General features: G+C 33.3%; 3 protein-coding genes across 8 annotated transcripts; 2 read left to right on the top strand and 1 right to left on the bottom strand.

Moving 5' to 3' along the window:
* Positions 1 to 5: 5 nt before the first annotated feature.
* On the bottom strand, positions 6 to 12212 carry LOC100746731 (tyrosine-protein kinase transmembrane receptor Ror-like). Of its 4 annotated transcripts, XM_033320282.1 has the most exons (10): positions 11968 to 12212; positions 10022 to 10455; positions 4055 to 4264; positions 3345 to 3433; positions 3101 to 3262; positions 2005 to 2167; positions 1573 to 1856; positions 1309 to 1482; positions 1075 to 1233; positions 457 to 759 (listed from the first exon to the last, which is right to left on the bottom strand). In XM_033320282.1, the coding sequence occupies exons 2-10, from the start codon at positions 10077 to 10079 to the stop codon at positions 457 to 459; spliced, it is 1602 nt and encodes a 533-aa protein (XP_033176173.1). In that variant the 5' UTR covers positions 10080 to 10455; positions 11968 to 12212. The 4 variants fall into 4 exon arrangements, with proteins under 4 accessions (XP_012240061.1, XP_024222781.1, XP_033176173.1 ...); XM_012384638.3 differs by lacking the exon at positions 11968 to 12212 and having other exon boundaries at positions 6 to 759; positions 10022 to 11794; XM_003488837.4 differs by lacking the exon at positions 11968 to 12212 and having other exon boundaries at positions 3101 to 3241; positions 10022 to 11800.
* A 446-nt stretch (positions 12213 to 12658) lies between these two features.
* LOC105680644 (sodium channel protein Nach-like) lies at positions 12659 to 16959 on the top strand. The gene is made up of 5 exons (XM_012384639.3): positions 12659 to 15164; positions 15300 to 15492; positions 15571 to 15731; positions 15808 to 15957; positions 16090 to 16959. Exons 1-5 carry the CDS (start codon positions 15031 to 15033, stop codon positions 16769 to 16771), a joined length of 1320 nt encoding a protein of 439 aa, XP_012240062.1. The 5' UTR covers positions 12659 to 15030; the 3' UTR covers positions 16772 to 16959.
* An 88-nt stretch (positions 16960 to 17047) lies between these two features.
* Positions 17048 to 22450, top strand: LOC100746612. 3 transcript variants are annotated; one of them, XM_012384635.3, is made up of 11 exons: positions 17048 to 17249; positions 18899 to 19052; positions 19122 to 19170; positions 19246 to 19429; positions 19503 to 19623; positions 19696 to 20224; positions 20288 to 20493; positions 20575 to 20812; positions 21706 to 21922; positions 21988 to 22160; positions 22246 to 22450. In XM_012384635.3, the coding sequence occupies exons 2-11, from the start codon at positions 18919 to 18921 to the stop codon at positions 22342 to 22344; spliced, it is 1950 nt and encodes a 649-aa protein (XP_012240058.1). In that variant the 5' UTR covers positions 17048 to 17249; positions 18899 to 18918; the 3' UTR covers positions 22345 to 22450. The 3 variants fall into 3 exon arrangements, with proteins under 3 accessions (XP_012240058.1, XP_012240060.1, XP_012240057.1); XM_012384637.3 differs by lacking the exon at positions 17048 to 17249 and adding an exon at positions 17754 to 18297; XM_012384634.3 differs by lacking the exon at positions 17048 to 17249 and adding an exon at positions 17754 to 18359.
* The last annotated feature ends 12 nt before the right edge of the window (positions 22451 to 22462 follow it).

The following is a 22462-nucleotide window of genomic DNA, read 5'->3' as shown; positions in this document are numbered from 1 at the left end:
AAATTCAAATTCAAATTCAAATTCAAATTCTTGCATGTCGCCTCAGAAAACTATACATATCTACCTAAAAGAGTATTGGAGATATGTACATCAAATTGTTCAGCAATGAATGCATCTTCCTCTTATTATTTTTATTCTAGTTTTTATCAGACTGAATTGTTTCGGACTGAAGGATCACATTTTAACTAATTACGCTTACCGATGTTTTTACTGGTATGGTATTTATACAAAGTTTAAAGGCTATTAGCTTTAAAAGCTTGTAGAATTATCTTTTTTTGTACGATTGAATAAATGGAATCAAGTTTCTGAAACCGCAATAGGAACAGTTATAAAATAAGCAATGGCTTTCAAGCAATGGCTATTACAATGAGCTTCAGACATTCTTTTTGAGTTTTCATTTTTGATTGAAATTTATAAATTATCGCGTGTCAAAGTACTCGCGTGTTAAATCTCTTGTCAATCAGACAAAGCTGGTAAAGTTTGTAAATATTCGTGTGGTTTAGTCGGTGCTGGCAATAAATAGCCATCAGGATCCAACACGTCTGGCGTACGAATAGTGACCGGTCCTTGAGGTGGTCTTGGCAACGTGTCTTGTTGAATAGATTTACCTTTAGCTTTCTCCAGTCTTTCTAATATCTCCGAAAATTTGATTCTGTCCTTAGGATCCGTTTTCCAGCATTCTCGCATTAGTTGGCAAACAAATGGCGGACATCCTTCCGGAGGTATAAGCATTATTCCTTGGAAAATTAACTTCACCACCTGGACGAATGTTTAATAAAATATGATAGATCGTAGAAATTGGAGGGAAATAAGAAGGGAATGTTATATCGTGTCGCTTGAGTTTGAGTTTGTTCGCGTTAAATTGCATTTAGCCTTAAACTTGGAGGTCTAAAACTACTTATAAGTGGTGCAGTAGCAAACAAGTAGTAAGAAAGAGCAATGGCGCGACAGGTATAAGGTAACGTGCTTGAACGAATGAAATGAAATGATTTCGTAAATTCAGGTATTTTTTGTACGATAAATATTTAGTAAACTGTTGTTTACTCTAGCAACTGACAAAATAGTTTTACTTACTTCTTCGTTATTATGTCCGTAATATGGCTGCTTGCCAAAAGAGTAGACTTCCCATAGAACCACCCCAAAACTCCATACGTCACTTTCCAGCGTGAAGCGTCCGTACATTACGCTTTCTGGTGACATCCAGCGAACAGGTAGAAGTCTGGAGCCTCCTATCTAAGGAGAATAAAAAATTCCTATTTTAATAAATCATTGAATTTATAGTAAATTATTTAGCAATATTTTTATTACCTTATAGTAATCGCAAGTATACACATCCCGGGACATTCCAAAATCTGCTATCTTAACAACGAGATCAGAACCAACCAGACAATTTCTGCATGCTAAATCTCGATGGACGAATCTTTGACCGGATAAATAAGTCATACCAGCTGCAATCTGAATAGTTATCCAATGTAAAGACTCCTGAAACAAGTAATGGTATAGTGTTGGTGAAAATAAGGAGAAAAGAACTTCGATACAATGAAGAAGGTCAGTCTTTTTAATAAGATTTACCTGAGTTAAGGGTTGCAGGCCGGGTTTCGTCGTCCTACTAAATTGTCGAGAATTCGATCGCAAAACTTCAGCTAGATCTCCGTAAGGCATGTATTCGAAAACCATCCACGGGCTGTTATTACCTTCCCGAAGTACTACACCTTTCAGTGATAAAATATTTCTGTGTCCAAACGTAGACATAATGTCGACTTCTCGCATGAAGTCTTCTTCCGCTTCGCGGGAGGCACTTTCTTTTAAAACTTTTATCGCGACGATCTCTTTCGAGTCTCCGACACATGATTCTCCTATAAAAAATGAAACCTTCGTTAGTACGTCAATTATTGCTATAATATTCGTGAAAAATAAATCACAAGACGTTCTCACGATGCTTTGATAGTATATATATGATAATGAAATATATGAAATAATGATATATATGAAAATGATAAAAACCTTTATACACTTTGCCAAAACAACCCTCGCCGATATCTTCTAAAAATACAAGAGATTCACGTTGCAGAATCGGCACTTCTGGCGAGGCGCAACTGAAATACTGTGGATTAGGTGTGTACTTATTCGCTAGCAGCAATCCCTTTTTCAGATTCATCGGTGTTCCCTGAAGAGAACATATGCAAGCATACTTTCATAACAATTTTTTAACCAGTCAAATATTTTTTACATTTTATATTTGCAAATCTAATAGGAGAGAAGTTAATTTTGTCACTAGCATACAGTAGGAATTAAAGGAAATTAGATCAGATTAAAAATCCAATCTGTTCTGAGTTTATAATTATTTCGATGTGATCCGTTTGTTATTCGTGTTATTATTTTTATTAACAATAAATACAACTATACCGATATATGGAGGAAATTGTAATTAAAACCGTGATGAGAAATTATGTTTTTCCTTGCCCGTTTTTAAGGTGTAAATTCAATATAATGAAGATAATTAAGAGTGTCCCAATCAGCCATTATTAAGTTTCATTAGCTTATTTCTCTGTACATTAAGATAAGCTTGTATAAGATTGCATTTAATGAAATGTGGTCAAACAATCAGTTACGTTAATTAAAAGTATTGTACTTTATATCCTTATCTTTAAACGCCATTAATATTCTTTGAATGTCTAAAATCAAATGTTTCGAATATTTCAAACGCAGAAGAAAAAGGAAATAAACAATAATGTAAAAATATGTATGAATAAAATGGAGCAAAAAATAGTATAAATGAACAATACGTTATATTTGCTCCTAGAGAAAAAAAACCGATGACCTCGGTATAAAAATATTTTATCATTATATTTCCTTCCAAATTAAAAAATGTATGGAGTTATTGTATGACTCTCCAGGAAATATATTAATATACTCAAAAATGTTATTGTACTCAATATCATTGTATTTATTGTACTCAAGTTATAATATTACATTAGATATCAAAATTTTGTTTGAACCAACCGAGAATATTCTGTTATCCAACGTTTTAAATAACAGTGTTTTAAATGTTACGTTAGTTTTTAGGAGGCACTGCAATATTATTATTTGATTGACGTACATCCAGGGAATTCCTCTGTGACTTCACGTTATAACTCCTTTTCTTCACGCAATACACTATACTCAACAATATTGCTAATACCGCGACGAAAGCTACGGCGATTCCTACTATTTCAGGTACCCTTAGTCTCGCTCGCTCTACCTGTTGAACAGTATGAAAATACTACAAACTATGTTTGCAGGCGATTGTACGAATATTTAAAGGTTGACGAATAATAATTGAGTCAGTAATTTGGAGTAATTACCTGTTCAGCTTCTGGAAGTGCGGTAGTGCTGTTGGTAGAATTACCATTTGGGGGTATTATATTGGGTATAGGTCGAGGTGTTAGGGGAACTAGAAAAAGTAATTAATAATGATATTTGTAGAAAGATCGTTTCTTTAGTATTTGTCAAAAATTGATAAAGCTATCTTTTTTTTTTTTTTTGCTTAAAGGATGAAGTCACCTTCGTTTACATGTACTAAATCTTTTGTTGCAAGAAAATTAATTCGATGAAAAATAACTCGTAACGAGCGAAATTTAAACAAGCGTTTTAACAAATACAAAATTCAGATTTTTTTCTTAAGAAAAGTAATTTGCGCATAAGGTCGCTTCAACGCCGGGACGGAAGTAATAGATATAAATTTGGTTTAGAATTCAAACTGGAATGATTTATTTTAACTTCTCTAACAAGATTAAGAAAGAAAAATATAATTCCATAGCGGAAAGTCAAGGTGACTCTGATCTTTTTTTAGAAACAGCACGCTTTAACATCTTTTCCCACTTTAGGTCGTAAACGTTCAGGGACGAATAGTTTCATGCATCATTTTCCATACCGTACACGTGCTCGCGTGTATTTTCTAAAGTATATTGTGGTATAAGTATACAACGATCGACTTGCTAGAAGATTAAAGAAATATATCGAAGTAAAAATGTTACTTAAAGAAAAATACAAAGAGATGCTACTTGACTCTGACCTATTAGGCGATTTGGACACTTTAAGTCCGTCGTAGGTGGTGACAAGTCGTGCGGACAAACGCACTTCGACGTATTGTCTGTGAAGCTACGACAAGCTGCTTCCTTTCCACAAATTTGAGGCCGGTCTTTGCATCCCGTGATCACGGCATTCCCATTGATAGGCAGTATTACTTCCGATTGTTGTGTGGACTCGGTGGTTGCTGATAGTTCTGAAACAATATTTACACGTTATCGCAATTTTGTCAGTTTACAGTAGCTGTACTCAGTGAGTTTACGAGTACATAAAAATAGCCTCGAACAAAATATCTGAGAATGAGCGTACATCATGAAAAGTAGAGGATTATCGAATGTGTTACCGTGTGTGTTATGAGATGAAAGAATGTTAATTAACTCTCGTCCAGCTATGATTAGGTCGAGCGACGAACGAAACAAAGAAATGTATTAGAACGCACTTTTGGTTTTCTACGAAAAGTTACTGTACCTTGGTTCTATTCCAATTCCTATTATAATATATTAAGGCAAAGATTTCCACTTCTAAAATATTCTTGCAACTCTTTAAAGAAATGATATAATATAGCCCAAAATCAGTAGGAGTAAGAGGGTTAAAGCCTGTATGGGATAGAAACGCAACTTATAGCATAACTATGTTTCAACAATTTATGTTTCCCTTAAAACCTATGCAAGATGTTTAAAAAATATATTGGTACCAATATTCTGCTCTTTTAATTACTTCGTGTTAATTTCAAATTGATACGAATCTCGTTCCAAAGTGAGTTTGAAGCGGCAAAGCTTCTCAGAAAGAACACGAAGAGAGCCAGGAGTCGGCACACTCTACTTATATCAAAAGTGCCGAAGTAGTTGGCGGTTTAAGGTAGAGCAGTCGAATTTACAGGAGAACGGTGGTAACGGTTAATAAAGGGCGAGCTGGTAAGAAAAAGGGCTACATATTTGGATTGGGTCCGACTTGGAAGAGACAGTGAAGGCATTCATTTCGTGCTTGAAGCTTGTAACGGGTCAAAGCGTTATCTCTGCGGTCAGCGCTCTCCGACAACGAGTCTCGCTATGTGTACCTATTATCGCCCCGTATTCCTTCCCTTCCTATGCATCTCTACGAGAATTGCCGTATTTACGAGATCGCTCGATTTCTACAAAATGTTCCTACATTTTAATTTTCCAGAAAAATGACGGCTCACTTAGGGTAAATCAGATGTATGAGACGTTGCGTCGAAACAGACCGTAGTGTTCTCGATGCGGATGGACTTGACCAATTACAGCAATTGATATGTAGTTACTTTATGTCTAGGGACATTTTGGAGCTAGTTGTCTACGCACGTTCGCTCGAATCGTCTGAGAATTTTTATGTCAAGTATTTTTGAAAATATCGAATTCTATCGTAATTGCTCAAGCTCAACGTAAGTACTTTATTCCTTTACACGAGAACGTCTAAAGATATCTTTTTAAAGACGTCATTTATCGACGTATAGTTATTTTACTTGAAAATATTTTTAATTTCAATGTTTTTACTTAATTTTGTGTAGTTGCTATATAGTCGAGAACGAAGACATTTGGAAGATCATTTTGATACTGTTTGCAGCCTAGTGATCATCCGATTCGATTAAAAATTTATTAACAATGTGATTTTAATAATATCGTTAAATCGTTCAATTTAGGTTCGAAGTTTCCTCGAAAATATTACCATAAACTGTAAATAACCAAGAAAGAAAAATTATTCCCTAAATTTGAATTTCTCTGACACGTATGAAAGATCTATTTGCTTTGTTGCCGTTATATTTTCCTTTACAAATCGTACGATAAATTCTGAAGGAAAAAATACGATGGAAGTTCAACTGCGAGTAATATAGATTAGAAATTAACGCAACTGACAATGAGCGTCCCAGTAAGCTGCAATTCCACGAAATGTAAGAGACGTCTGTTTATCGGATAGACACGCGGAAATGCGTAAGTCGTTTATAGATATAGAATTTCCAAGTTCGAAATCGAACGATTACTTTTATTTCGACGAACAGAAATATTGTTTAGCCTTTCAACTATATGATATTACCTACATCATTCATGACCTATGCACTTTGTCGTTACTCGTGCTACGTGGAAGCTGTCGATGGGTGAACGAATGACCCGCGATATCGTGCATACTTCGACGCAAAGTTGCGAGGGAATCATCCTTACCACCATTTTTATATCAGGTCCGCGTCCAACTATGTTAAATAATTACTAGTTGTATAAGTACAAGCATATTTTGAAACTGTCTTGCTTCTATATCGCGTGTCTCATTTAATTTTTGTGGAGGAGCGATATTCAAACATAAAATAATTCAGTTGATTTATAACAATATAAGCATAAGTTGCGAATATGTCTACAAAACTCCTTTGATAAATATTTTCGTTTCTGAAGCTCAACGTTAGTTCTTTAAGTAAAATGCGAATGATTAAAAAGTCGACGAAGTGGAAAATCAAGAAAATTGCTAACTTTATAAACATTTTTATATTTCTCCACATTCCTTTCCAATTGCGTGAACAATGAGTAGCTGACGATTATTTGCTAGGAGCTACGATTTGTTTTGTGCTACTACAATTTTCACTATGGTTTCGCTGCTTTTGGAAACTGAGGAGCATTCAACGTAGATATACATATCCAGTCATGTTTATTTGCAAATCTGAGCTTTAGGCCAGAGATTACAATAGAGGCATTATGTGTGCGGGTGGTTTATCCCCCGAAACGTACGATTCGCAAACCGAATCGTCTGTCATAAAACGGGATTGTTCGCGATATACTCAGGAAATCGACGAAAGTAGCTCGGTTATCAAGTTTCCTAAAAAATATAAAAGTGAGACAAGTAAATTGGACTCGTTTCCTAATATAAAATTGATACGATTGTTTTAATATATTAACTAAGATTAAATTATTGAGAATTCGAGAAATTTTATAGGGAACGAAATATCGTTTTGAATTTTCATACAATTCTAATTTCGTAGAATTTCCTTCTAATGTTTATGAGTTTATGCATGTGTCACAACGTGTCCATTCAGAAACATTCGTGCAAAATTGAAAAAATATAACGAGATGAGTTACGACAGACTCAGAGGATTAACATGACGATGAGCAAACCGCTTTCCTTTTCGTCGTCCATGTCATCATTCATCAGTATTATCTGTTCGCAATACAATGCCAAGCGAACAATGGGCTCACTACTCGACAAAGTCTCCTTTTATCTAATACGATAGATATTGTTTTGGATCTAGTTGCTACCTGAGATGTTTTCTCTAAATCAGACACTATTGTTTTCTAAATGGAAAAGAGCATGGAAATTATTCTACTCGCTGTGGAAATTTCTATCTTATAATTCCTATGTTACCTTAAGGATGCCTTTTACTTTGTTAGAATCTAAGTTATATCACGAGCAAATAATATGTAATTTAGTATATTGAGATTAGTATATCAGAAAACATTCAGCGAAATTTATTTAATTTCCAACATTATTCACAGAGTTTAAACTTCCCTTTAACACTTTGACGTCGATATGATGCCGCGCGCGTCGTCTCATCTCGCGCAAAATGTTTCGAGGTAAATATGTAAATGGAAATCTGGCGACGCTTGAAAAAATAAAAAACGTCGTTTTTCGTCCGCCGTCGGCAACGCTTGAAAAACACTAGACGTCGATTCACGTCTCCCGACGCGAATATATTAATACTAAACACTTGTCCGTGGTAATATGAATATCACGAAATTAATATAAAAAAATTCTATGTTTGTTTAGATTTCGTGCAGCTACTGGAAAAGCTTCTTCATTGTTACTCGAGCATTTGGATGCTGCGCACGTGGTTATCATCTTGGGTTAGCGTTATCGGAAGGTCGAATATGTCGATATTAAAGATAAGTTGAAGGAAGAAGTATAGGACTAGTTTTTATGTACGCTTTTTCCATTTCTCTGGGCCAGTTGACATTTGTTCCAATAAAGATACGACTAACCGGCTTTATCTTCTCGACATTTTGACTCGTACTTGAACCTATCTTGTTTCTAACGTATTTATGGAGTATACGCTCAGAGGAATTTCTGCATAGATCTGTTTTTTTTTTTTTTATCAAATAGAATTGAATACAGAAATTGTTAACTTCTTAATTCTTAATATAAATTCTTAACTCGTAACTTTCAACAATATGTGCAGGTTTAATGGAAGACAGTTTCCATGTTTTAAAATAACGAGGATACGCAAAGTAGAATTGAGTTAAATGAACTCGTGAAAAGTAACCAGAGCAGTGCTTGTTCCTTAGTAATAATTATCTGTAGTGCTCAAATTGATGCCTTTGTACATAACTGTAGCACCTAACTTTACCTTTCAAAGGTATGAGCATTAGGTTGGTAGAGAATAAATACATTTACGTTCTATTTAATCGAGATATATCTCTACACTTTTCACGTAAATACACGATTGGTGATATTGTTAATGTAATTGGTAATAGAGAATTATGAAAAGAATATCATATTTAATATTTAATATTTAAGAATGAAATGGAGAATAACGAGGAAAATATCGTGATAAAATAAAAGGCCGACAAGCAATGACGTTCTTTTCCCCGAGACTTAGAAAATTATAAAGTATTCAGGAAGAAATAATTGTGCGATGCGATAATAAGTGACGAGAGAAGATAGTTTGAACTAAAGAAGATTACGAAAGTGTTGAATATTGTCATTCGTTCGGTAAATCCTGTCTTTATTTACTTTTCCTATTTTATCCAAATACTTTGAAGCAAATATCGATTAACGATGAATCATCCAAGGAATTTCTGGTGTTTTTAATTTATAAAGATTTATATTCTCGCTTATCATGTTTGTAACAATTATCTGAACGTTATATTCCCACATTGGATGAATACGTGTTTCATCTTTACTCGTCTCATTTTTCGTGATCTTTTTAACAAAACGCCACACAACGCGGGCCTGTTTCTCGATTCATCAGATTAATGGCCACGATTCTTGTAACGGCAAGGCATAATTTAAATTTTATTCATTTTAAATGAACCTTCACGAAGTTCAGATCGTGCAGACACTTTTGAAGATTATTATTAGGTCGTACCGATTGCAGCTAACCCTTGATAAATCAGAATTTTAGTTGCTTTATAGCTATTGCTTGTGGCAAGCATGATAGACGCAAGTATGGCATTAGTGCATTAATAGTAGCTAATTATTAACAGTAAGTAGTTATTTATTAGTTAATTACGTTAATTATCCGAAGAAAATATAAATTACGTTTATAAAGCTAAAATGTTGTCCTTTGTTTCAATCTTCTAATCTTTTAATGCTTACTTTTGTATTTAATCGCGATAATACAAGAAATTATCTTATTTGCGCAATGTATAGTCTGTTACAGAGTATATTCGCCTTTTTTTTTTTTTTTGTTCCATTAACGTAATAAACATGTACGACGGCATTACGTTATATTATTTATAACGTTTTTGTAAAATAAACTGAAAAGTGTTTTGTAATATTATTTCGTATCGTATTTCGACAGTGATAGGGAATGCATTAAATTTTGAAACGTAGATACATCACAGTTTTATCTAAAAAGTTGTTAAATATCAATTTGACGAGTAATGTGCGATATTATTTATTGGTTTGGAAGAAAAGAGGTAAAACTAGCTCTTGAAGGGATAAAAATACAAATTTATGTGATCTTTCGTTACGCATAAACGATACAGTAAAATGTGGCAAGTAAACGCGATGAGCTGTCGTTTTTTATCTAAGAGATACATTACGTTAAAATAATCGCAAATTTTTTATTGTTAAGACTAATTCTAATGTAATAAAACCTACACGTGCTATGTATATAATTCCATTTTACTATGAATAATTTTAGATTCTGCGTTGATTAAGAACTTTTCGCTATTCAAATCTTAATACTTTTTAAATAACAGTATACGTAAAAATCAGTGACAAACAATAAACTCACCGGCTCGAATTTCCGCTGAGGAAAGGCCTCTTCTTCTTGGCATTCTTCGCCGCTCCATCGCGGGTGCAGGAACCAAAATGGCAGGAAACCACCCCTGCTTTTCAAAAGAAAACTCTCGTTTCGCACTAATAAAACTTCCACTCCTTCGTTAATTACCGTCGGCACTTTAACGTTCGCGTTTTCTCATGATCCATCGTCAAACTCTAAGTTTCTGATCATCAAACCAGCCATTAAAAATTCGACTCAACAAGAGCAAAACAAAGATACACGACGGTAATTTGTTCACATCGTAAAAAGAACAGTCACAAAACCGTAGGAAACACAATTTTGCTTTTCAAGCGTTCATCGCACTGATTGGACCGCACGTGGGCTAGAATTTTCATGAGTTCGTTCCTTCAAAAATCAAAGCACGAACAAACAGCTCCTTTGTGTATCTATGTATCCCACTAATTAAGTAACTTGTCGTTTTCAATTTCCAATTTAATTTGATATTTCGAAGCAACCAACTAATTGTATAACACAAACGCTCTTCCTTTATCCAAACGATCGAAGAAACCCACTGTACGATACGATTTTCGTACAAAATTTATCGAAGCTCTAACGTTGCCGGAGAATTGGCAATTAAGTCGTATAGTGGCATGAATAAATTTTGATCGCGTGAGTAGCGATTAGAAGAGGACGATAGGAGGGTCCAAGCAAGGGTGAAGAGAGGAACGCGGTCCGAATGGCAAGGATCGAGAGACAAGGATCGAGAGAGCAAAGAGTTAAGCCGGAAGAGGAAACCCGTCGCTAGGATAAATCGAGGAGGGTCCTCTATCTTCGACGGATGCTTACTCGAAACTAAAGACCGACTAAAGACCGCCTTCGAGAACTCCCTCGCATTGGCGTACACACAAGGAAACGCGGTCACACATACAAAGGTCGGATCGTCTGTTCGTGGCACCCACATGCATCCCGAACAGCTACCAAGGATTTACGCGAGGGACGAGCGTGGTTCATCATCAGCGAGGCTCGACCTACGCTATCGGATAGACAGAAGCGACGGTTCCTCGTAATCTCGTCGCTTTTTCAGCCGACTTAAGGGTAGAGCCTCTTGTTGCGCTTTAATCTCTGACACGTGCCAACTTACGACTCCACCTTCGTTTTTAATAGTATTAGGTCGTTCCATAGGTTCGACAGAACAAGGCGGAACTTATGGGACGACTTAATATCTTCGTGACGGCTTCCGTATTGCGATGGAATCTATGTTGTAGATTCCTGTATTTTGATTGGAACGATGGAAGTAATGGGTGGCTCGGAGGCAGAGCGGTACAAGAAAAAAAAAGTCTTTAATTTGGAGAGATCGTGGGTGTTAGCTTCTGATACAAAAATCTGTATATTTTCAAATTATGTTTGTTGTACAAGTAAGGATTCTGTATATTTATGAAAAATGTGTTTAAGTACGCTTTACTGCTGAACCTCTCGATCAAAGGAAACACAATCAAAAGGATTCTTATCAACTTTTGTCAAAGCAATACTCTAATAACGATTAATGCGATCTTTTATTTTCAGTAGATTTTGTTACGTTAGTTTGTTAGACACAGCGATGTCAATCCTAAACAAATAATAACCCTAATAACTGTGGTTATAGCTAAAAACCTTTTGTATAGGTCAGAATTTTAATAATCTGCATTCCGAACGAAGGTCGAGCAATTAAAATGAGCAAGCTCTTTTACTTATCTATTACGAACAAAACTCGTTTTATATATTTACTATTTGTACTATGACTCGTAAAATATACTAAGTTATCTATTTATCAAACGTTATTTATTTGGGCTCAGAAATAATTTCATCGTGATTTTTAACGAACGATTTAAATTTACGATTTATCGTTTACGTTCTAATGGCACCTGTATACAACCATGAAATCGATGAAAGGGTTCAGATTCTTATGAGTGATAGCTTACGTGAATATTTAATGACGTTTGGTAGCGGTTTGCATTACAACGAGATTATCAATCACTATTAATATTAAGGATGTGATCTTCGAATAAGATGAAACGAAAGAACGAACAGAGAAAACCAACGATCAAGAAAGTAGAGAGTGATTTGCACAGACGTATGCTTGCATATTGCGCCACTAATAATTAACCAAGTGTATATCGCGATCGGTTTGATACACTGGTGTCCAACTGGGCGCCACTTTCCCCACTCTTGACTTGCTGTTCGTGAATAACTTGACTTTTCAGCTCCTGATCGCGATAAACAAGTCAACCCGAGTCACGACCACACAACTCTTCCATGGATACTTGCGTTTGTGTAATCTCGATTAATCGTCCGTACATAAAAATTAGCTTTTCGTCTCGTTTTATGTCGTTTTGCGTCGAAAGTGTTACGTAAATCGAGGAACAAAACATCGCCAGCAATTCAATATAAACTTGCCAATCGGAAACTAGAAATTAGTTTTGCTGAAATGTTACAGTTTGCGTAGGAAAAATTGAAATTCCTTGAAATAACAGTAATTTATGCCTGCGGTTCGATTAATGTTCAGTGATGAAAATTACGCCTTCGTTAGGTTCGATCGTCATCTTATATTCTATGATATTTTTCTTTATAATTTTGTATCAGTTTTATTATTTTATTTTACTTACCTTTTGAATGAACAATCCTTATTATTTTTCCGTATTTTCTATAAAAGGACGAAAGCCGCTGAAACGTAGAAGGTTTTCTAACGATTAAATAAGCTTCCCGAAAATCATATATTCCGTCGTTCCAGAAGCTTATTTAATCGATTATTATAGTTTAGTCAGTCACTACTATCGTTACTAACGCGCAGTAAATGTTAATCGGTTTCTCTTTCTCTTCAAGCAACGTTGACTGTCAGGCCTATGAAAAGCTACGAAATCTAATCAATTTAGTATCCCAAGGAACAATGATCGACTAGGGAAACAGTCACTAATTAAGAAAAGTTCATCGACATGATTTGCAACGCTGTCACGTGCATGTGTATTAATGCAAATAGAATATAATATGTTAATAATAAAATCATAAATTCTATGACAATCAATCTTCTTCTATCGTAACGTCGCGTCTACAACCATCGAAAATTGAGGACAACTGCAGATTATTCGTATGTAGAATATTTGCCGCACTATCGCAATGTAATTAATTTTATCCTGATACAATTAACACGCATAAACTACGCTAAGGATTTTGAAGATCAGAATTAAAAGTACGACAAATCCTGTAATCTGCAGATAACGTGATCGCGCTTTTTAATCATTGTATGTTAATCCTACGATTATAAGACATACAAAATAACATCATATACATAAATAAAAAGAGAGTGGCAAATATAAGAGCATAACGCTCTGTTTACGTTGATTTAATTGGACTTAATATTGACAATAAACAATCCTATGGTAAACGAGTCTATAAACAACAACATGTAAATAATGTTTTCCACAAAAATGTACAGTTCCACAAACGTCCTGGATCTATAGTCATCGTGATCTCATGTTTTGGCATACTATTTGTTACGCCATATGTGCCTGACGGCATAAATATCATATCCATCCTCGGACAAGGTAAAATACTATTGGCGAATGACAGTAATCTTTCATCAACGGTAAGTGAACGATGATCGAGTCGGTGGCTGTTTAACGTTGATGGCTACCTGATTAAGTTCTTTAACACGTGCCACTTAATGTTCCGAAGGGACGAAAACATGGTCCAGTAGAAAGAGAAATGGGTCGGAACGGAAGAATGGTCGGCAAAGCCGCAATAGGAGGATACGTTAATAGTTTTCGAAGAGGCTCCGTCGGAATGGCGTAAGTGTTGTATATTTACACTGGCGTTACAGGCTCACACCTGGACGCAAGAATAGCGCCGCTTCTTTTTCTCCGAAGTATTTTCTCGCCAGTGCGTCGAGCGGCCCCCTAACAAAGGGGATCGTTCATTTTTCTTTCTCTTTTTCTTCGTTTCTTTCAAGTTTCAGACATCTTTTTATTATTACTGCGATTCCTGACAATTGTAATCCGTCATACGATTCCTCGGTTCTTGGGTTTCTTCTTATTTAAGACAAACGTTGATGTCGCTTCGATGATATTTCACTTCGCTTGAAACATTCTTGTCTGTTTGATATTTCAGTTAATTTCTTTATTTATCTATGCAAGGAGACACGAGGAATAATATTCGAATGCGTAAACACGTGTTTTAAGTTAGAAAAACAAACGGTCGTGCGCTTGATGATGGGGCACGATGAATTTTCGCATTAAGAGAGAGCAGAACTCTGTGAGCGAAATCTGATCCGAGGAAGACATCAAGAGGGTAGTTTACACCCGCTTTAACTCGGTGATCGTCGATTTTCCTGGGTATGAAGACCGGAACAACGTCGGTATGCATGCAGATGGTGGTCGTAAGAGGGGGTGGTCTAAAATAATAAAGAAGCTGGCACGAAGATGAGGACTGTTTGTGTTTCCACAGACGATGGCCGATTCTTAAATGACGAGATGCAACTGGAAAAACGTATATTCGAAAGACAATACTTCGAATAAACGCATAGTTATCGATAGTTTCCTGTTGGCAATCGTTTTTCGTTCTAGAAAGAAAGAGAATAATAAATGTTGTTTTCTTTTGTTTCTTTCAGCCAAGAACGTAAGATATTTTTCGCTTCTTTACCTCCGTTTTTTTTTATCTTTTAAGATCAATAATTTTCATTACAAAATTTTTAACCGGTATAATAATTAAACGAACAGCACTGATCAACTAAAAGTGGTACGTTTTATTATAAAGGAATATTTAAATAGCGTTATTGCTTTGCCTTGTAACACATTAATCTATAATTCTATTTTGTTCCCTTTTACTTGATCAAGCTGATAAATTAATCGTGTTACGTGCATAATATGCATAATATAGATCTAAAGTGAACATGCGATTCAAAAAACGGTCGATTTGATCTCGTTGTTCAGCTTATTTGCTATTAGTAGTAATATATCTGCAAAGGTATACGGTGACAGGCTTAGTTTAAAATGAAATACAAGTACAATCCTTCATGCAAGGAATTACATTCCAGTTTGAAATTCCGATCAAGGGAATATCTTTTGGAAAACACGTTGCATGGTGTTCCATATTTTGTGGATTCCACACGACCTAAGTGGGAAAGGTAATTTTATAATTCAGCAATTATTTGCTATTAATTGTATAAAATAAATAACTTATTTAACGGTTTAAAAGTATCTCTCTCTCTCTCTCTCTCTTTATTTTATTGTTATCTAATTTTTAATTGATTTATTCGTAGATTAATATGGTTTCTCTTGACATTTGCATCGCTATTAGCGATCATAGTTATAATCATAATCATCTTAGATAAATTTCAAACAGAGCCAACTATAACCGGATTAGATATAATAACAGAAAATGTTAATATTGAATTTCCTCAAATCTTTGTTTGCTTCGACTGGTTTCATCTGAATCATTCGGATATACCTGAGGTAAACGTAGCTGTTATTCTCATAAAATTACTCATTTTCTCATAACTTTATTCTCATAAGATTACGTTTTGTATATAGGGTGAAATATATATATACGAAAAATTGTACAATTGGATTTTTGAAAAACGTATCGATGTAAAATCGTTCCCTCTCACTTACAAGAACAAAAACAATTTTCGTAAAACTTTTGAAGCAATGGGACCTGATTGTGATCTTTTAATTAGTGACTGCGTATACAAGTAAATATCACTTTTTAACCTCAGTTACAAACAGAAAATTGAAACAATACTTTATATGACTCATTATAAAACTTAGGGGAAGAAATATATCATGTAACGCACTATTTGTAAAAGTACATACGGCTGTGGGTATTTGCTGTAAATCAAAATATTTAGAGCCACTTAAAATTCTTGATCATCTAAGGAGTTTTGAATTTAGGATGTTCAGTTCAAGTTATCCTTTAAGGTAAATATATACCTAGTTTTTACAAATAAAGTCTTTCTTTAAATAATTCTTTTGCCATAAAATACAAATAATCAGTGATACTTGTATTACAAGGTCTTGAATATATCATTAAATTCAGATTTTAATTTGCAGAGTTTACTATACGCAACAAAATGTTACGAGTCCAAGTCCAGGTGAAAGAGCCCTAGTAAAAGCACATTTTCCTATAGATATTGAATTTATTGTTCATATAACGTATACAACTCCCGATATTCGTTATTTGTCTCTTCGACAACGAAAATGTTATACTAAGCAAGATATAAATTTTGTCAATTTTAATGATTGTGAAATGAAATATTTGATCGATAAGATATTTAAATATTGTAAGTGTTTACCATGGTTTCTATCGTTCGATGGTAAAACAGAATGCCCACTTTCAAAGTATTCCTGTTTCAATAACGTTAAAATCGATATAACTCAATGTAACTGTTGGCTATCTTGCGACCATACGTCATATAGCGTAACGCAAATACAAAATTCTTCTAAAAATACGAATCGAGTTATGTTGAGAAAATGGCCAATAGCTATCTACAAGAGAGAAGTACGATTTGGTTATTTAGATTTACTTGTATCGTTCGGTGGTATTGCAGGTCTCTTTCTAGGATATTCTTTATTTGTATTTATCGAAATTGGATATTATTTTACTCTTAGAACTTATTGTGGAGCTGTAATTCAATCATCTCGGGAACAGTACAATATCATGACTGTTCATGTTGTGGAAAAAATTCCACAGAAAGCAGATACTAATCAAAAATATTATTTGTATATTGATTAACTCCTTTTAAAAGTTTTGCATTGTTTTGTTTAACGATATAAATTATAATTTTATCACAGACGAGGTACAAGTCAATGATTTTACCCTTGTTGAATACTGGTATCATTCCCGTGCTATTAATCCTTTCAAAGTCGCAAGGTTCTTATCACGATTCCATATTTATTCAATGCTTTCACGCAGACGCATTACGATCCGCATCGGTAATTACAAGCGCGCGTAAATAATACAGTCTTTCAAATCCTTACTTGTATCGTAAATATAACGGAGTTAGTAAGAGCTATATTACTAAATGCCTAGCGGGATGGCACAGAGAAAGGCTAGCACCGTTCTTTATCGTTTATCGTTGCGCGTTGCGATGTTTCGTTGGTACATGCGACATTTTCGGCACGCCTCCGACTAATACGAGTGTTTATCTTATGGTTGTGTTGAATCTATACGGAATTCTTACCAACTCTTTTCAGTTTCGCATTGTTCACAGGTATATTTTTACTTAATTGTTACTTCTTTTGTCGAGAGTATATGTCAAATTATTAGGCAATGAAGTGATAGGAATTCTCAAAATACATAGTTTTTTAACTAGATCAGACGGCATACTTTGGAAACAATTAATAATATATTGAGCTAAACAAGGAATCAGCGAAGTGCTGAGTAACATTAATATAGTGATACGTTTCACATCAATTTTTATGTGATCTGTGTCTTCTGTTTTGATAACTGAATACTCACATATCTTTATCGATAAGCAATCAAATCATTATCAGAAAGTTAGGATGATAACAGGGTGCATACTGTATCAATCTCATATAAGCTTCTTATTGCTTATAATACATTACTAAGTACGTAATTTTAATTTATTATATTTTTAAAATTATCAAATACCTCTGTTTAATATTTCATATATATTATTTTTATTATCTCTATGCTATCATTTTAAAAAAATAATCATAAAATAATTATGATAAAAAAAGATTAAAGTCGAACAATTGAAATCCTTCCGTTCGTAATCAATAATAATCGGCAAGAATAATGATGGACGGGTGGTGAAAGCATTAGAGATTTAAGTTTTTTCTTTCCCTCTCTTTGCATTTGTGGATTCTGCAATATACGAGATGCAGTTTTAATGCGCATTTCCCTTAAATAACCTGCACAGTGGCAGCTTTAGTTTGGAATCAAAGTCATTTTTATCTACAGTTTTGTGAGAGGAATATGTCAAAACCCGATAACATATTTTCGCTGTTGCAACGTTTCGGTGTGATAAAATAGGAGATAATTTCAAAACAAGGCAAATGAATGATCAGAAAAAGGAAAAACAAACTTTAAGAAACATCAAGTTTTTAAATGTTTTTAATGTGCTCATTTTATGCTTGTCACTCCTATAATATTAGTGGAAGTAACAGGAAAAGAAGCTTATTAAAAAAATCTCAATACATTACATAATTACTTATACATTAAATCTTAAAGTTTCTCTCTAATTCGACGGTTCCTTTTAAAAAAAAATCGATTGGGTTTACGTCTACGCTGCGAACGTAATAAGTATTGCCATTATATAGAAAGTCACTTATCCAGTTACTGGATTGTCGATTTTCACGTACGTTTATGCTAACAAAAACTTGCCAGTTAATTTTTTAAAGGAAACTTTTCAACCATAATGTAGTAATATATAATAATTGTAATGTAATCTTATAACAAGAAAAAAGGACTTGAATTTTAATTTCTAAATTTATTAAGGATTAGATTTAGTAAGGAACTATATACAATGTTCTGCACAAAGGAAATAGTTTAATAGTCACTACATAATAATGCCGCCAATTAATTTAATTCAAAATTAACAAACTTAATTAACAAACTTCCTTTCGAATTGATTTTCCTTTTTCTCTTATTTGACTTTTTGTTATTTAAGTTGATGTCTAATTCTAATGCTAATTATTATTGTATAATAAATTTTTGTGACTGTATATAAACAAATGTTTTTACTTATTAATCACATTATTAATTACAGTGTTTTTGAAAACTACATTAAATTTTAAAGAAATTTATTACCCTGAAATATTTCCAGAAGTTAGTGGAAATATTTCCAGAACATTCATATGCAGAGTATAAGATAAAAATATACATTTTGTTTTCCAGATATGATATACTAAATAAAGATGAGGATTATGTCATGTTATCTTCGTCGTTTCACAATAACAGCTTTATTTGTCTTACTGTTGTTTTGTGCTGTACAAGTTTTTCGTTCGGAACTGGGATTTAGTGACAATGATTTGTCAAATCTGGATAAACTGTAAGCAATAATTTAATTCCTTAAAATATAAGAATATATCATCTTTAATTGTAATTTGTGTTATTCCAGAATACACATATCTCGGTTAATTAAGGAATCTGAACAATCTTATGTTGGGTACATATAATATATATAATTTTATTAGAATAATTTTATTTTAAATATAAAAATGCAAAGAGATCTATATGTTTTCAGAGGAGTTGTGGCTTGCAAACTACCTCAATTAAATGTTTCTAATCCAGAAATTACCAAATTTATTCATGATGTCCCACCTTTGCAATGTACACCAGAAAATTGGGTTATTCTCCATGGTTCAAGATTAATTATTAGCAGCAGAGCAAAGAAAAGACATGGATCCATAATTTGCTCTTTCAGTGGTTAGTTTTATGAAATTGTATGACGTATGTTCATATTGAACATACTAGACATAATTATTTCAATTGTTCACAGAAATTCTTAGGGATGATGATTACAATGTATTATTCGAACCTGCTGTTGAGTCTGCAGATTCCTATGTTCTCAAACATAGCGATTTTGTTGATATTAAATGTGAATCAAAAGATGGCAATAAGTAAGAAGAACATATTAAGAAAAATAGTCAACTGACAAATTAGTTAAATTTATATTTTACACAATTTTTTAGATGGCACAGTATCATGGCCGGAGTGAAGGATGATCCTAAAGTAAAAGAAAAAAGTAAATGGGAATATGTTGGAAACAAGGCCCTTAAACTAAATGTACTTATGTTTGGCTTTGATTCTCTATCCAGAAATACATTTATACGCAAATTACCAAAGACATATCGGTATTTAAAAGAATACTTAGGAGCTTTAATACTAGAAGGATACAATATAGTAGGTGATGGAACACCACAAGCTCTTATTCCTATACTTACTGGAAAGATTGAGCTTGAACTTCCAGATACTAGAAAACGCATGGGACTAAAGGCAAACTATGTTGATGTATATCCAATGATATGGAATCAGTACAAAGAAAATGGTTATATAACAGGATTCATGGAGGATGTCCATCATATTGGAACTTTCACATATCGTTTAAAAGGTTTTAAGAAACAACCAACTGATCATTATATGAGAACATTCTATTTAGCTGCTGCACCATATTTTAGATACTACAATAAATATTGCATTGGAAGCATTCCTAGACATATGGTATGGTTGAATTCTCGAATTATATTACAATTACTGAACTATACATCATTAGTATTCTTTTAGGTAATGCTGAATTATATTAAAGAAATTTTTGATGTCCACAAACATCAACCAAAATTTCTATTTGGTTTTCATGGAGAACTTTCACATGATTCTTATAATGACATAGGTGTTGTAGATGAAGATTTACATAATTGGTTAAAGAACTTAAATGAATTTGGTCATTTAAATAATACAGTATTGATAGTGATGAGTGATCATGGACATAGGTTTGAGTGATATGAAAAATTTAATTGTTATATAGGATTGTACATCTAAAAAAAACTAACGTTGTAAATTTCATTTTAAAGGTTTGCAGAAATTCGTAACACTCTGCAAGGTAAACAAGAGGAAAGATTACCATTTTTCTCGTTTGCTTTTCCCCCTTGGTTTAAAAGAGTTCATCCAGAGGCTTATGCCAATTTTTTACATAATACACATTATTTAACGACACCGTTTGACGTTCACAAAACATTAGAAAGCATATTGAATTTTGAAATACCAAAAATTGGAGACCGTCAGCAAAGAGCCATTAGTTTATTTGATAAGGTGGGTATTATATAAAATCCATTACATGAAATCTCATTTTTTTGATTGGAATCTATATTTACTGAAAGTAATATCTTAAACCTTAAGTAATACCTTCAAGTAATTTTAAGTTTAAAAATTTTCCCGTTCAAAAGCTATTATACGTAAAAGGTTGCAAAATTCTGTATAGCTTTTTTCGTATTATTCCTGCTAGATATACAGAACGTTCGTCTTTGTTGATATATACTATGACGACGTAACTAGATACTATCTCATGAAAGTAGAAAAGTTGTAGATAGATTAAATAGATAGAGTAAATTAGCATTGGTAAGACTGCACAGGGTGTCCATAAAAGTTGGTGCCAAATTTCAGTGTAGTAGTAAAAGATCGCAGTAAACGTGGGTCGAAAAATTAGCTATTAGTTTTAGAGTTATGAGATGTTTAGTGTACAAAAACTAATCGAAAACTGCTGCCAAGAGATAAGAGAAATGCTAGGAATCTTTCAACATATACATGCTTTTATGCGTGGTTAAAGTAAGCTAAGTAAATAGTATACTAAGAGAACCAAACTTTAAAAACGCATAACCTTTGAATCAATGGATTCCTAAACTCAAAATCATTATATTTTACCCCTATTCATCAGGTATTATGAGTAAAGAAAGTTCAAAATGGAATAGTTCCCAGAGAAAAAAATTTGCACTAGGTATTTTATAAATTAACCTAATACTTTACGTTTATTTATTTTGTTTTAAAGTTATGCTATTATATATCTCTACATTATATCAAATTGAAGAAGAAAATCAAAACAGAATTATCACTGCTTTAATTTTCTAATTTAATGTTTTTTAAATAATTATATAAACTTACAATAAATGTTACAAATTGATAAATAATCATATTGTATAACGATGCAGATACCGTTAGAGAGAACGTGTGCAGATGCATTTATAGAACCACATTGGTGTGCATGCCTGAGTTGGCAAGAAATTTCAGTTGATGATGATAACGTGATTGCTGCAGCCAAGTATTTTGTCCAATTTCTTAATGTTTATACAGAAAATCATCGCAACATATGTGAAGAGTTGAAATTAAAAGAGATATTGTGGGCTGCTAAACTTATACCTAATAAAGGTATTGTAAACAATTTATAACTCTTACTTATGTTGATCTGCTATTGTTAAAGTGTAAAATTGTAGATTTACTGAAATTCTACAAATCAGGAGATCAAGATGGTTTCATGGGAGATTTTAGTGCAAAAACAAAATTAACTACTGAAACTTATCAGTTGAAAGTAAAAACAGAGCCAGGATTTGGTTTATTTGAAGCCAGTATTAATTATGATATAAAGAAAAACACTTTTTCAACCAAAGTAAGTTTGCAATTAAATTATATTAATCAATATAGCTATTAAAAAAAAATATACAAATGAAAATATATTGAGATTCGTATTTTAGATTTCAGATGTTAGTAGGATCAATATGTATGGATCTCAGGCAAGATGTGTAGAAAATTCATTATTTCATTTACGAAAATACTGTTATTGTAAGGATTAAACATCACAACAAAGTTTACAAATCATAAAGGTGCTGTGATTAGAGTTATATTAAACACAAGCATAATGTAGAAAAAATAATATAAACTAAACTACCATTTATGATTTCAAATGTGGTA

This window comes from Bombus impatiens, unplaced genomic scaffold, assembly GCF_000188095.3.
Source record: "Bombus impatiens unplaced genomic scaffold, BIMP_2.2 scf_0264, whole genome shotgun sequence".
NCBI lineage: Eukaryota > Metazoa > Arthropoda > Insecta > Hymenoptera > Apidae > Bombus > Bombus impatiens.
The sequence above is the reverse complement of the archived record's forward strand: the minus strand, read 5'-3'. Positions and strand labels throughout refer to the sequence as shown.

What these genes read in the sequence shown, in the direction of transcription:
- LOC100746731 (XM_033320282.1), bottom strand. Translation starts at nt 10,079, where the DNA reads ATGGAGCGGCGAAGAATGCCAAGAAGAAGAGGCCTTTCCTCAGCGGAA. An exon ending in CTCAGCGGAAATTCGAGCCG is followed by an intron (nt 4,265 to 10,021) that starts GTGAGTTTATTG and finishes ATATTGTTTCAG; the next exon opens with AACTATCAGCAACCACCGAG. An exon ending in CACAGAGGAATTCCCTGGAT is followed by an intron (nt 2,168 to 3,100) that starts GTACGTCAATCA and finishes TGTTCTCTTCAG; the next exon opens with GGAACACCGATGAATCTGAA.
- LOC105680644 (XM_012384639.3), top strand. Translation starts at nt 15,031, where the DNA reads ATGAAATACAAGTACAATCCTTCATGCAAGGAATTACATTCCAGTTTG. An exon ending in ACACGACCTAAGTGGGAAAG is followed by an intron (nt 15,165 to 15,299) that starts GTAATTTTATAA and finishes ATTTATTCGTAG; the next exon opens with ATTAATATGGTTTCTCTTGA. An exon ending in AGTTCAAGTTATCCTTTAAG is followed by an intron (nt 15,958 to 16,089) that starts GTAAATATATAC and finishes TTTAATTTGCAG; the next exon opens with AGTTTACTATACGCAACAAA.
- LOC100746612 (XM_012384635.3), top strand. Translation starts at nt 18,919, where the DNA reads ATGAGGATTATGTCATGTTATCTTCGTCGTTTCACAATAACAGCTTTA. An exon ending in CATAATTTGCTCTTTCAGTG is followed by an intron (nt 19,430 to 19,502) that starts GTTAGTTTTATG and finishes AATTGTTCACAG; the next exon opens with AAATTCTTAGGGATGATGAT. An exon ending in GAAGCATTCCTAGACATATG is followed by an intron (nt 20,225 to 20,287) that starts GTATGGTTGAAT and finishes GTATTCTTTTAG; the next exon opens with GTAATGCTGAATTATATTAA.